This window comes from Sorex araneus, chromosome X (genome assembly GCF_027595985.1).
Source record: "Sorex araneus isolate mSorAra2 chromosome X, mSorAra2.pri, whole genome shotgun sequence".
In the NCBI taxonomy this organism is placed as follows: Eukaryota; Metazoa; Chordata; class Mammalia; order Eulipotyphla; family Soricidae; genus Sorex; species Sorex araneus.
In genome coordinates this window covers 193,891,816-193,906,792 of record NC_073313.1, presented here as the reverse complement: position 1 = coordinate 193,906,792, position 14,977 = coordinate 193,891,816, and the positions used below count along the sequence as shown (strand labels likewise).

At 39.3% G+C, this 14,977-nt stretch overlaps 1 protein-coding gene across 1 annotated transcript in view; it reads left to right on the top strand.

The window, feature by feature from the left end:
• The window catches only part of ITGB6 (integrin subunit beta 6), an 80,511-nt gene extending 70,242 nt beyond the window's left edge, over nucleotides 1-10,269 (top strand). Inside the window, exons 14-15 of the mRNA XM_004608104.3 lie at nucleotides 851-1,017; nucleotides 10,171-10,269. Of these exons, the coding sequence (XP_004608161.2) occupies nucleotides 851-1,017; nucleotides 10,171-10,269 (266 nt within the window). The remainder of the gene's footprint in view (nucleotides 1-850; nucleotides 1,018-10,170) is intronic.
• Nucleotides 10,270-14,977: the final 4,708 nt, after the last annotated feature.

Below are 14,977 nucleotides of genomic sequence, written 5' to 3'. Positions count from 1 at the left end.
AGATGTTAATTAAGTTATTGGACTAAGGAGAAGAGAGGAACACCCCTAGGTGGTGTTTCTGCCCTTAAGCCTGATGGGCAGTCAGGAAGGGCTTTCTTATATTGATTTTGCTACTGGACTGGGTATAGCGTTGGCCCAGAGTGCTAGGGTAGAGAGACAGGCGTGGAGAGACAAGGGGTAGTGGAGTTGGGAGAGAGAGCAGGAAGCAAGATGGAGCACAGAGAGATGAGTGGAGAGACAGGAATGAGGGGCAGTGTGAGACTAGAATGGGGGGCTCAGAGAAACTGGAACAGGCACGTGGGGAGAATGGAATAAATGGCAACTGATCAATCAACTGGCTTGGCCCTTGTTTCCTCCTTTGTCTGCCCCATGGCATGGGCCACCCTGCCTGGGCAAGCAGCCCGAGAACCACCAAACACTGGCAGCAAAAGGGAGAGCTGCTTGGGCTCTTCCTGACCGCCCCAGAGATTAAACATGTGCACATGTACATTATATTTCTATTTTGTCATATCCAAAAGAGTCCATCTTTGGTGATAAAACTAGAGTCTTTCTCATGGTTTTTTAAATATTCTATCTACACAAATTGGCACTGTTTTGACGAGTCAGCCATTCAGACATATATCCAGTTGCTTGACAAACCAAATGCCTGCTTTATCGTCTGTTCTACATTGAATATATATAACCTTTTCTTTAACAAATACCTATTTTTTTAATTTGGCAAGACAAAATGTATTACTATTTGTCATCTATTTGAATAAAATTCGGGCTGTAAAATTTAATGAGAAACGTTTTCTGTACATGAAAATGCAAATTGTACCACCCTCCTTATATAATTTTCATTGCTTCCTAGACTGTCCAAAGCCCCCAAACATTCCTATGATCATGTTGGGAGTCTCACTGGCTATTCTTATCATTGGTGTTGTCCTACTCTGCATTTGGAAGCTGCTGGTTTCATTTCATGATCGTAAAGAAGTTGCCAAATTTGAAGCAGAACGATCGAAGGCCAAGTGGCAAACGGTAAGTGAACACTTCAGAGCTATCCTTTGTTTAGGGGAGAAATTGCTTTGAGGAGAAAGGAGAGCCTTCTCAGTTTTCTTCTGATCTTAAAGAGGCAGAATTTCATGTTCTTCCTCTACCCTCCTTGCCACCTTCTGAAAAGCTTTGATTTCTATTCTGCTCCAGGGAGGGAGGGACCTCTGGGCTGGGACTATGATGATCATTATGCATATAGAGCAGAGTTAAAGATCATTCAGTGCTCTTGGGGTTTTCACCATCCTGAAAAGTCTCAAGAAATTCCTCACAGATTTACTAGGGATATCAAAGAAATACATTCTTCATCACTGAAAGTCTTATTTAATCAGGTCCTGGTCAATAAAGCATAGGTGGTGTATCTAAGGTCTCCAGGAATCGGTTATGTTATAGCTAATGCAATAATGTTCATAAGCAGTTTGACAGTTCATGCCAATTTCCATGGAAATACTCATTACTCATAATAGAAAGCAGAGAATACTTTTTAAAAATAGAGTTCAGTTAGCTTTTCTGAATAACATAAATTTTAAACAGCTAGCTGGAGATAAAAAATACTGAAAATATAAATGTTTAAATAAATGTTTTCAGTGGAAATAATTTAGGTATCTCCTCTTCACACTAGACAAACACAAAGCATAACTCCAATTTCCTATGTTTATAATGCACAGGAGAGTTAATCATATTTCTAGAGGCCCATGGAAACAATTTCATGGTTTTAATTTCATCTCTCTATCTCTAATAGTGTGTCCATCTATCTAACAGCAATTATCTTATATTACTCTAAAAAAAAGATCAATTTCACTGGAGAAAATGTGAGCAGACACAATATCCTTTCAGTTTATCTTTCCATATAAATTTACATTAACACTTTCTTCTCTAAGTCTATAGTGAGATTGTCAATTCCTAAAAAATGAAAATTTTTGTTTTAGGTAAATGTATTGCAGTAAGGAAGGTTTATATTTTATGTGGTAATTTCATTTTATTTTATTTTATTTAAAAGAAGTTGTATTGGATCATTGTGAGATACAGTTACAAACTAGCATGATTGTGTTAGTCACACAATACTCGAACACCCATCCTCCACCAGTGCACATTTTCCACAACCATTGTTCCCAGTGTCCCACCCACCACCCCTACCCCGCCCCACAGTCCCTGCTTTCAGGGCAGGTACAATCCATCTTACTCTCTCTCTAATTTGAGGCATTATGATTTTCAATACAGATACTAAGAGGTCATCTTGTTTGGTCCTTGGTCTACTTTCAGCACACATCACCCACCTGGGGCAATCCCTCCAATTATCATTTACTTAGTGGTTCCTTCTCCATCCCAGCTGCCTTTTCCCCCAGCATGTAAGGCCAGCTTCCAAGCCATGGAGAGATCCTCCTGTCCCTTATCTCTATTATCCTTGGGTGTTAGTCTCCCATTCTGTTACTTTATATTCCACAAACAAGTGCAGTCATTCTTATGTGGTAATTTGAGAATAACCATGATATATAGTCACCTGGGGTACCTTGGAGTGATGGGAGAGTGGGACAGCCCAGATTTCATTATTTGTTAAATAATGAAATATTTCCTCTATTTTATATTCCCATTAAAATACTTTTATATAAAATGCCAAATTTGATGTGTGGGTCTTGTTTTGATCCTGAGCTGTGCAATTCAATGATAAAATATGTATTTGAGAAACAGCTGGGGAAAGGCTAATATAGATTGACTGAATGTTATAACAAGGACACATGAATCTATTATAATCAGGATCAGGTATGATGACTTCTATAAAATACTATTTTGGGGTCTATTTTTCTCATTCAATATTTATATCTGAGTCTAGATAATGCTGGTAGATAAGATTACATGTTGGTAGTGGTGGGATGTGAGCTGGATCTGGGATGTGCACAATGCTGGCTCTTCTGAAAGTGTGGAGAGATGAGGGAAGGTTACCCATTACAACTCTGAAAAGATCTGAGGTTTTAAGCAAAATAGACCCGTGTACCAGCAGTCTTCACTTCCATGTACGGCATCTTTTCAGAGAAATTCCAATTTCTATCTCTTTTCCCTCAGAGTTAGGGTCACTTGTTTCTGTTTACCAGCACCAGTGAAACTCATCTGAATTTTTCAGCATATTAATTTCTGTGTGGGGTCTGCCTCCAGCAGTGGAGTCCAGCTGGAAGCATGGGAGCCATTGTGGAGTGTGGAAGCTTTCAACTGCCGGGGCTCTGTTTGGGTGGGCACTGGGCTCTCCCACTCCCCCATCACTCCAAGGTACCCCAGGTGACTCAACCTTGCACAGGGGCTGGAAGAATCTTTCCATATTTTGGAGTATGTTTTTTGAAAGGAAATGAAGTCTGGTTTGCTTTCAAACAATTCAAAGTGAGAGGGAGAATTTAACCAAATGTGACCAATATTGAGAGCTGTTGAATCTGGATAATAGGTCGACAGTGGTTTATAATATATAAATGTATATACATATATATTAACCTCTTGTGTATGTAGCAGTGGGGGACTCATTATTATATTTGTTACCCTCTAGGAAAGTAAATTGTGGATTTCCAATAAGGATATCCTTTATCCATCCCTAAGAATGTTAAATGTAAGATGATACCTTAGTTTGGTGACTTAGATCCCAATACTGAAGGATCAAACTCATTGGAAAAATTAACTTTACCTAATCTCATGGCCGCAGATGCTATTTTTAACTTTTATAAAGTATCTTGATGAGTGACACTTGATGAGTAAATGCCTTGCAATTGTCAGTAAGGAAGGTGGTTAAGTTAACATGAAAAATAATAAGAGCAATTACTTGAACTAATACCAGCCTAGGGAGTGGTCTCAACAACTGTATTTGAATAGAATAAAAATGAAACAGAGCAGTTTAGAGTCTTCCCAAATTGCTAGTCCATAGTGAAGCTGAACTCCTAATTGCAGTTTCTTCCAAACACAGCCTTGACACTCCTAGAAATAATAAGCAAGTGTCCTGCAAACAAGCTCTTAGTCAATTATGGAATGTGTAACTATTAACCAGCACATTTTAATGTTCTCATACAAAGGCATGAGTACTGACAAGTGATTAATATCTTTAAAATAACATTTTAATTAACAGCTAATTTTCCCAAAACATGAATTATTTTCCCTCAGGATGTAGAACATGACTGAAATTCAAACACTGCAGTTTTACACTTTCTTCATCTAAAATTAAACAAAAATATGCATTAAACAAATACAAGCATAAATGAAAACTACTATTCCCTTGTTAAATTGAGTTTCTTTGAATAACAAATGTTTGATGTTCTTGTCTACTTGATGGCTGAGTAATAATTATTCAATTAGATGCAAAAGAGGTTTGGATTAAATAATTCAATTCAATTTCACTGATATGTCCTATGGAAATAAAACAGCATTCAGCACACCATTTGGGAGCCCTCAAGCTTTTGTCTAAAATATATTTCTCCTTTAAGTAGTGAATTTGGTTTTCAAAACTCAGGGTAACTCTAGGCACTGGGTAGATTCACTGGAGTATCCTGATTCATAACCCCCCACTCTGGTCTCTAAGATGACATATTTCAAGATGAGAAAAAGCTTTTCTCCTGCCTCCTGAAACATTTCAACATAGCCACAGTCAAGTTACCTTTTTTTATCACACTATTAATAAATAACCATCCATATTTTTATGAAAATACAAAAGAAAGATAATTTAAATTCATCTCTGATTAGACATTTTTCCCAGGATGACAAGTCATTAACTAAAGGCAAAAATGTTCAGTCTGACATTTCTTGCCTTCATGGATTGATTTTGTACTGTGCTAAGCAAATCAGGTCTGCGTCTGGCAGTTAGACAGTCATTAAGAGAGCTGTGGGTCATGGCAGAGGGATTTCTTATTACCACTTTTTCAAGCTCTGAGATTGTGCCATTGCAATTGCAGAATTCACAACTTAAATTAGTACCCCCGACTCCTGGGATAACCATCTTGGTTACCCCAGATGGTGCAGAGGGAGTAATCTAATCTTGTCTAAACAGTGTAGGAGTGAAGATCCTCCTGAAATGGAGCCAAACCAGCATCATTCTCAGCTGGAAATCCTGAGTAGGAAGGATGTTGCATGCAGAGCACTGGTGGAGACAATAATAGATGTGACCACATTACTGCCAGATTTGAGTGCTAGTTATCACCAGAGGGCAGGGTACATTGCCATCCCAATAGCAAATATTTGGGCTTTCTCCTCCTCTATCTTTAAACTTAACCCTACTTCCCTACTATGTTAGCACTGGGTTTATCTATTGCCTCCGATTAGTAAGTCTAGTACCTATAACTAGCTTTGAAAGAGACTCCCAAAATGTTGCAAACACATATCAATTAAGTTGCTTCAAAATACAGAAAAAAAGCTGCTCAAAATTGAATTCTCAATTAAAAATTTACAAAATAACATTGTGTATTTGGTTGATTACAATGCAAGTCACCTCCTTTAGAGTCTATCTAAGTTATATTTAATGAGGAATATAGGGGCATTTTAATATATTTCACATGATATGAGATGGGCCTACGAAGGGTCTGTGGTCCTGTGAAGATCAAAGCTGGCCTTGCTCAACCATTTACTCTCACAGGGTCTTTTCTTTTTCCTCAGGCTCCCTCTTCCTCCAGAACAATGCTCCACCAATCATTCTAGCATGCATACACTCTTTTCATCTTTTCTCTTTAGTTCAGTCCCTTAATCTTCTGCCCCTAACTTTTGCTTCCTGGTTTACAGTCTTTTAAACTTTATAGAATTGCATACATGAATTTTGTTTCTCAACAAAACTCCACCTGCACATAAAATCATATCACATGAGATTTATCTTTCAAATCTCAAGTTCTATTAACAACAGGACTAAATAAAGATTGCCTTTAGGATTATCCAGACTGATCTCAGGAGTCAAAGCAATATGATGACTTGACTTCCTCATTCCACATTAAAGTGCCTTCTTCCTTTTTTAAATATAGCCTCATTACCTAGAGACCTTTACTCTCCAAAGACACATGAGCAAAGCTCACATGTTGCCCAGTCACAGGTCATATCTCTAACTGAGCAACTTAAAAAACAACTGGTGTGACTTCCCTTTACAATGGAGACTGGGGTGAAGATAAAGGAAACAGGTGCAGTAGGTGGGTTCCTACGGGTGGTTTATGTGAAGCGGAGAGGAGATTGTCGCTTCCCCCCAATCCTCCTCTGTCACCCTAGGTACCCGCCGTGAAGGGTAGGACTGAAAAACGGCAATGAACCTCTGGGCAGCACAGGCCAGAGCCCCGATAACCCCACCAGGTGGCTGTCAAGCCACACCAAACTTTTCTGCATGGGAATTGGTCCACACCACCCAGTTTCTTGGGGAGCCACAGGGTCAGGCTGGAGCAAGGAATTGCTCTTCTCAGGAAAGGAAAGTCAATCCTAGGCCTTAACCAGGGTTTCCAGGTACTTTGTCCTATCTTGCAGAGAAGAATTTCAGGAGGAGATGAGCAGTGAAATAAAATAGATTTTATTTGGAGGCTTTTAGGAAGGGGAAGGAGAGAGAAAGTGAGAGAGAAAGAGACAAAGAGAGAGACAGAGACAGAGTAACACACTCAAGTAAGAACTTGGTCTTCTCCAAAGGCAGAGAGAGTTCCAGTACACAACTCAAGAAGGGAGATGTGGGTGACACATATGCTCAGGTGCCATGTGTGCTTGGCTACATGGGCACAAGCAGCACATGGGCTTAAGCAACATATGCACACCCTTCCTTTTTTCAAGGGGGCCTTTATAGGGTTTCTCCAACTTGCCCCTACATGGGGCTTTTACCTAGATAAAAGTATATTGTCAGGGCAGTTGCCAAAAGGATAGAGTTGAGAATGGTCAATAGTTCTCTTTGAAATTCCTATCCTTGACCTTTATTCCTGCTGGAACTTCTCTTGGAGGGGGGTCTGGCTTTCTCTGGGTCTGTGAGCCCTACGTGAAATCTTACCAAGTTTTAGTTCCTGTGCTCGCAAGGTTCTTAGGGCTATGAGGATTTACTACTCCCCAGAAATTTTATTGCCATGGGCCCTTTCCTATCTACCTGCCTGTCTACGTCAGTGGGAAAGAACAGGGAGTAGTTTTCAACTTTATTTTGTTCTTCTGAGACCTGAGAGAAATGGACTGAGAAAGAAAATGCAATTATTTGGAAGGTTTGTTTCTGTTTTGTTTTGGGGTCACATCAAGCACTGTTCCAGAGTTACTCCTGGCTCTGCACTCAGGGATTGCTCACGGTGGTCCTCAGAGGACCATATGGATGAGGAGATCAAATCCAGGTTGGATGCATGCAAGGCAAGCACCCTACCTCCTATACTATCTTTCCAGTCCCCATTTTTTAAAAAAAGTTTTATTGTTTACTTCTTTGGGAGTCACAATCAACAATGCTCAGGGTTTACTCCTAGCTCTGCACTCAGGAATTCCTCACAATGGTTCTCAGGGGAACATATGAGATGCTAGAGATCAAACCTGGGTCGGCCATGTATAAGGCAAATACCCTACCTGCTGTACTATTGCTCCAGCTTAAATACTTTTTTGTTTGTTTGTCTGTTTGGGAGGGGAAGCATGCCTGACAGTGCTCAGGGCTTACTCTTGGTTCTGCACCCAGGGAACAACTCCTGGCAGGCTTGGGGGAACATATGAGAAGCTGGAAATCAAACTCTGGTAGGCTGTATGGAGGCAAAGTGCTCTTCTCACTGTACTATAGATCCGTTCCTGAGAAACCAAACACAATTCATTGGTTCGTTTTGTTTGTAGCTTTACTTTTTCAAATATCTGCCTTGAAATTGACACCATCTCTACAAATCATGAGATGAGAAAAGCAACATGAAAGATTTAGTCACTAATAGTCACTAAGAAGTTCAGAAGCAGTACCTAGACTCCATTCATATTCAAAAATGGACTCAAGGGGCTGGAGCAATAGCACAGTGGGTAGGGCGTTTGCCTTGCATGCAGCCAACCAGGGTTAGATTCCCAGCATCCCATATGGTCCCCTGAGCACCTCCAGGAGTAATTCCTGAGTGCAGAGCCAGGATTAACCCCTGTGCATTGCCAGGTGTGACCCAAAAAGAAAAAAAAATGGACTAAAAAGTATTAAGGTATCAAAGCTCCAGGAGGATGTTTTTTTAAGTTTCTCTAGGATTTAAAGGAGAAGAAAATTCTAAATATGAAGAAGAGCTACAAATAAGAACTACTTCAAAGTGGTATAACTTACAATGTGCAGGAGCTGTGTTCCAAGGGAATGTCTTTGTAATCTTTTATTTTTTTTAAGAGTTAAGAACAAGTCATGTGATAAGGTCATGTGGAAGAAGTGGGTTTTAACCAGGTTGTCTGATGTCAAAGCCTGTGTGGTCAACTTTGGAAAATGGGAAAGAAATAACTATATCAACCTGGTTTGTCTTATGTCTACCTGGAGTAGTGACGTCAAAAGAAAGAGAAATTGGAAGATCAAGCTTTGTGTTTTTTGAACACAGAGAAAGGTTCAGTCCTTGGAAACATACTTGCAACCCTAAAGAGTGCGGCTTAATTAGCCAGATATTGTCACACAAAACCCACTGTCTCCACTGTCCCAAATGCAAAGCCTGGTTTGACCTACCTTGAGACCTATACTTACTCCTGAGCATCGTGTTCCCCAGACCTAACTTCTGCCACTCTCTGCTTCACAGTTATTCTCTACCTTTTTAATTCATCTTGGTCCTTTATTCTCAAGAACACAGATACGCCTTTCTGAGAATCTTTCCCTGTTTCTACCAGGCAGCTGGTTGTTACTTCTCTTGAATATTGATCTCATTTTATTTTATTTTATTTTATTTTTTCGGAAGCTTGCTGTTTTTTTTTAATTATTATAATTTATTTATTTTTAATTAGAGAATCACATGAGGGTACAGTTACAGATTTATACACTTTTGTGCTTATACTTCCCTCATACAAAGTTTGGAACCCATCCCTTCACCAGTGCCCATTCTCCACCATCCGTAAACCCGGCGTCCCTCCCACCCTCCCCAATCCCATCTCCCCCCCACCCCACCCTGCCACTGTGGCAGGGCATTCCCTTCTGTTTTCTCTCTCTAATTAGCTGTTGTGGTTTGCAATAAAGGTGTTGAGTGGCCGCTGTGCTCAGTCTCTAGCCTTCATTCAGCCCGCAACTCCCTTCCCCCACATGGCCTTCAACTACAATGTAGTTGGTGATCGCTTCTCTGAGTTGCTCTTTCCCCGGAACGTGAGGCCAGCCGCGAAGCCATGGGGTCAACCTCCTGGTACTTATTTCTACAGTTCTTGGGTATTAGTCTCCCACTCTGACATTCTATATACCATAGATGAGTGCAGTCTTTCTATGTCTGTCTCTCTCTTTCTGACTCATTTCACTCAGCATGAAACTTTTCATGCCCATCCACTTAACTACAAAATTCTTGACTTCCTTTTTTCTAACAGCTGCATAGTATTCCATTGTATAGATGTACCAAAGTTTCCTCAACCAGTCATCCGTTTTGGGGCATTCGGGTTTTTTCCAGATTCTGGCTATTGTAAACAGTGCTGCGTATTGATCTCATTTTAACAAGGTTATTCATGTCTTTTTTTGATGTGTACCACCAGCAACAAATTTCCTAAAGGCAGATACTCTGTCATTCAGTTTTGCATCTACTGGTTTGCCTTTTTAGTTTCCCTTTTCTTTTCTTTTCTCTTCTTTTCTTTTCTTTTCTTCTCTTTTCTTTTCTTTTTTAAGGGTAGGGGTAGGCTTGAGGGTGTCACTTAATGGCTTATTCTGTTCATACAATAAATACTGAGTATTTAGAAGGAAGAGACACCGTTTTCAGAATTGGTTAAAGGGCAGTAAACAAAGCAGTCAAAATCTTGTTTTCTATCCAGAAGTGAATTACCTCAAAGGGTAAAAATACTAGAATACATAAATGGGATTACTTCTTTATTTTAAAAAATAAAATGGAGATATATACATTTACAGATGTTGAAAGCATGAAATTGTAAATTAATCAATATTGTTCAAATGACCTCCAATATTGAACTTTACTCTTCCTCTAATTTTTAATGTACAATGAACTTATTTTAATATATTAAAAGTATAATAACAAAATTAACATCTTTTTTCTTAAATCTTTTCTTCCTTATTTTTAGGGAACCAATCCACTGTACAGAGGCTCCACCAGCACCTTTAAAAATATAACCTATAAACACAGGGAAAAACAAAAGATGAACCTTTCCACGGATGGATAGAGCTACTTTATGAATGGAAAAAGTCTGTTTAACAGATATGAGACGTTAATATATTATTTAATTTTCCTTTCTTTGCTGCTTCAATATGAGGTCGGTTTAAAATAGGTCATCTAGAAATCATCATTCTCTGTATAAAGGTTGAGACTCTGTTGCTATGTTTAAATAATCAAAATGAAAAATATTATTAGCAAAGGAGTGATTTGGGGGATTATTTGAGGAATACTAACTGTTGCATTAATACCTAAAAAATTATCAAAATTCTTCATGGGCACCTGATTATTTTCATTCGAAAAATGTTTTGATTTAGAATTTTGTCTATTGCAAGAATATAGCTACCTGAAATCTTTGGCTCAGCAAAATCACAAAGTCCATATATCATATTACATCCTCATACTTGCCAATTAATTCTAAATTTTATTAGCTTGGTAATTTCATGAGAAGGTCTTTTAATTATGAGGAAAATGTGATTCTTATTTAATTTCTGCTTAGAGGATAGAATTCTTCTAAAGATGTTCAAAGTATAAAAATGAAAACTATGTTAATAATTGCTATGGATTTGTATGAACCTAGGAGTCAAGTAAACAAACATGAATTTTATTTGATTACAGATGAAGTAGCAGTAAATTATAAATTAAGAATTCATATTTTTTTAAAAAATAGCAAGTCTACCATTTAGTTTGTTATCTGGGAAACAAAGTAATTAGAGTTTGTTTCTCAGACAACAAACTAAATACTTTGTTTCCCTCTTGACCTGAATTTCAAACAACTATTACTTCGTTGGTATTTCTCTGTTTATCCTAGGCAGTTTCAGAGACTTCTAAACCTTGTACTTACAATTTGAAAGTTTTAATTACTTGTTTTCTTTTAAAAAAAATTACCTTAAACGGTTATGTCATTTATTCAAAAAGAGCTCTAGTAATATAAAAGGAAGATTAAACAGAATAAAAATTTAAATGGATTTTAAATCAAACACATCAGGAGTGCTTCAGACTCTCATGAATAATCAGTTTGTATCTAAATTTTCTTCCCATGAGAACTGCATAACCTACAAGTTGCATAACCCAGTGTGTACATCTCAACTGCATCTGGTGAATATGCATCATCCATCTACTTTTAGCTTGTAAAATTTGATTTGCAAAAGAGATATGAGTAAATAGAGATACATAACTCAAAGAGTGTGACTGTAGAATATTATTTGTTCTGGTTAATACTGCTTTACAAGGCACTTTTGTCTCATATGATCCTCATAAGTAACCTAAGATTCAGAGAGTGAGTAGAAAAACTAAGCCCTGAATCTTAATTTTCTAACTCTATGCATGCTCTCTTTCTGTGACACAGACTGAGTCTTGTCAGTGAAATGATTGGTGGTTTATGTAAGTTAAGCAATAACTATCATTTGTTTGCTGAAAATTACTAAGACTAAACAGATAGTATTTGAACTACTGGAACATGGGTGAGGTATTGTAATTTTGTGTATTATTTATTATATTTGGGTTCATCATAATGTGAAGCTTATACTAGGCAAATAGTTTGTTATGTAAGGGAGGCTTCGTGTTTCTCCATTGATTTGGCACAAAGTAATCTATGATGTTACTTCAATTTTCCCAGATAGATCTGTACACATTTAAACACTGGAAACTTTTTCTACTTTTAAATAACTCAGGTTTCTTAGACTATTGGGGAATATACAGCTATATGTAGAGAATTGTTAAACAATCACCTTGCAAACCAGAAGAGCTATATACCTACTATTTTCCAGACTGAATCCAAGGTCTTGCCCAAACCTTGAACAAGAAGAAAATTACAACACTTATGACACAGCAGTAGTTTTAACTCTCCATGTGATTTCTTAATATTATTGTTAGATTTCAGATCTTACAAAATATAAGCTTCATTTGTGTGTATATAGGGGAAGGTAGTAAAGAGTCTGATATTTCTCTGAATATGGTTTTGATCCAAGGCTGGTCCTTGAAAATGTCAAAACTTTAACAGTAGTACTTCTGTTCACTGAAGAGATATGTTACATAAAATAAAACGGGTTTTTTTGTTTGTTGTTTTATTGTTTTGTGTTGCCATAAATAAACGTGATAATTTAAACATAGCACCTTAGATGAATGATGTTTTGTTTTATTGATGACATGCAACACCCCCTTTATGGGTTTCTCCATCCCTGTATGGTCTGCTCTTACCACCTCGCTAATCTTGGCTTGGAGTTAGAGCAAAGAGAAGAGGCCACCAAAGGAAGGACCCATCAGAACCCAGCTATCATTTGCTGTACATTTTTCCGTTCCTTGGCACAAGGCCTTCTAAAACTGTCTTTAATGATACCTCACATTCTATAAAATCAAGTTCTTCAGGATGAATTCTCGTCTCCCCCAAAGAGCAATATGCTGAAGTCCTAACCTCAGGTCTTGCCTGCTAAAGTCCTAACTGTCCTCTGAATGTTGCCATACTTGGCGATGAGTATCTAGGAGCTAATTCAATTAAAATGAAGTAATTTGGGTGCAAGGAATATGGCTGAAGAGGTAGAGCATGAGTCTAACATGGGGAGGTCTTTTGTTCAATACCCAGCACTGCATGGCTTCTGAGCACCATTGGGATAGCCCTGGTGGCCATGAGCACCAGACCACAGCCCTGCACAGCATCCTGAAGTGCCCCGTCCTCCCACCATACACGGTGTGGCCCACTAAAAAATTCAAGTCATTTAGGTGGATTCTAATCTATTATGATGGGTGTACTTCAAAGACGAGATTGGGACACAGTGTGAACAAAAGAAGACCATGTGAAGACATAGGAAGCAGACAGATATTGCCAACCCATCCACAGAAGAAACCAACCCAGCCAATATTTGATCTGAGACTACTAGTCTACAACTATGAGAAAACTAATTTCCATTGTTTAGATCAGAGAGTCAGAGTAACTTTGTTAGGACAGCCTGGAAATTGGATACAGCCTGGCCATGCTGGTTTCCTGGGCATCCCTTTGGCAGAGTATCTGGTTCAGGAGAGTTGTAATTCCAATAGTCAAGCCTGGTCAATTCTGCAGAAGTTCCTGCCTGTCACTGCACTGATGCCCTGCCCACCCTGCACTGGCACCTCAGATCTGTTGGGTCTTCACAACTTGTCAATTGGTATTTTACTCTCAAATCTGGGGATTGGAGAGGAGATGTCATGCTCCTCACAGCAGAAGAAGAAAGCCCCAATCTCCATTGGGATCAGGAGCTTTCTCTTCACAGTACAGAATAGAATTTGCAGCCAAGCCAGAAAGACAAAGTCATTTCATTCAGGAAATAAGGAAAGAAAAAGAGAGAGAGGAAGATAAATTATGGGGGCTAGAGAGAGTAGTCAGCGAGGTGATTGTTTTTGCACATGGCCAACCCAGGTTCAATCCCCACTACATCATTGCCAGGAGTAATACCTGAGCAGAGAGCCAGGAGTAAGCCCTGAGCATCACCAGGTATGGTCCCAAGTAGCACTGTAGCACTTCCAGCGGGCACCAGTAATGTCTCCATTGTGAGACATTACTGTTTTTGCCATATTGAATATGCCATGGGTAGCTTGCCAGGCTCTGCTGTGCGGCGGGATACTCTCGGTAGCTTGCCGGGCTCTCCGAGAAGGATGGAAGAATCGGTTCCAGGTTAGCCACATGCAAGGCAAATATCCTACCCTTTCTGCTGTTGCTCCAGTCCATGGCCCCAAGTAAACAAACAAAGGGTAAGCAAATTATTCACACATTTGAGCTGCAGGGCTACCCCAGAAGCAGTGCATCTCAGTTGCTTTTACAAGGTTGCTCATACAAGATTTCTTGCAAGTTGCCTCAGCTTGAGCTGAGATTGCCAGGGAGTTGTCTGGAAGAATGATATTGGCCTTGGGGCAGAGGTCAGTTCTTTGTTACTTTCAATCTTTTCAGGGGCCTCTTCCCACCTGTCAGTTATCTCTTTTTTTTTCTTTTTTTTATTAATTAATTTATTTTTAATTAGTGAATCACCGTGAGGGTACAGTTACAGATTTAGACATTTTTGTGCTCATGTTTCCCTCATACAAAGCTCGAGAACCCATCCCTTCACCAGTGCCCACTCTCCACCACCAGTAAACACAGCATCCCTCCCACCTCCCCAGTCCCATCTCCCCCACCCCACCCTGCCACTGTGGCAGGGTATTCCCTTTTGTTCTCTCTCTCTCTAATTAGGTGTTGTGGTCTGCAATAAGGGTGTTGAGTGGCCATTGTGTTCGGTCTCTAGTCTACACTCAGCACACATCACCCTTCCCCAGCATGGCCTCTGACCACTTTTTACTTGGTGTTCCCTTCTCTGAGTTGCCCTCTCCCCAGAATGTGAGGCCAGCCTCCAAGCCATGGAATCAAGCTCCTGGAACTTATTTCTACCATTCTTGGGTGTTAGCCTCCTACTCTGTTATTCTATATTCCACAGATGAATGCAATCTTTCTATGTCTATCTCTCTCTTTCTGACTCATTTCACTTAGTATGATACTTTCCATGCTGATCCACTTATATGCACAATTCATGACCTCATTTTTTTTTCTAACAGCTGCATAGTATTCCATTGTATAGATGTACCAAAGTTTCTTCAACCAGTCATCTGTTCTAGGGCACTCGGGTTTTTTCAAGATTCTGTCAGTTATCTCTTGACTAGCTGGTTTATGTTCTGAGTAGGCACTCTGGCACTCTGAGTAGGCAGTGCCTACTCAT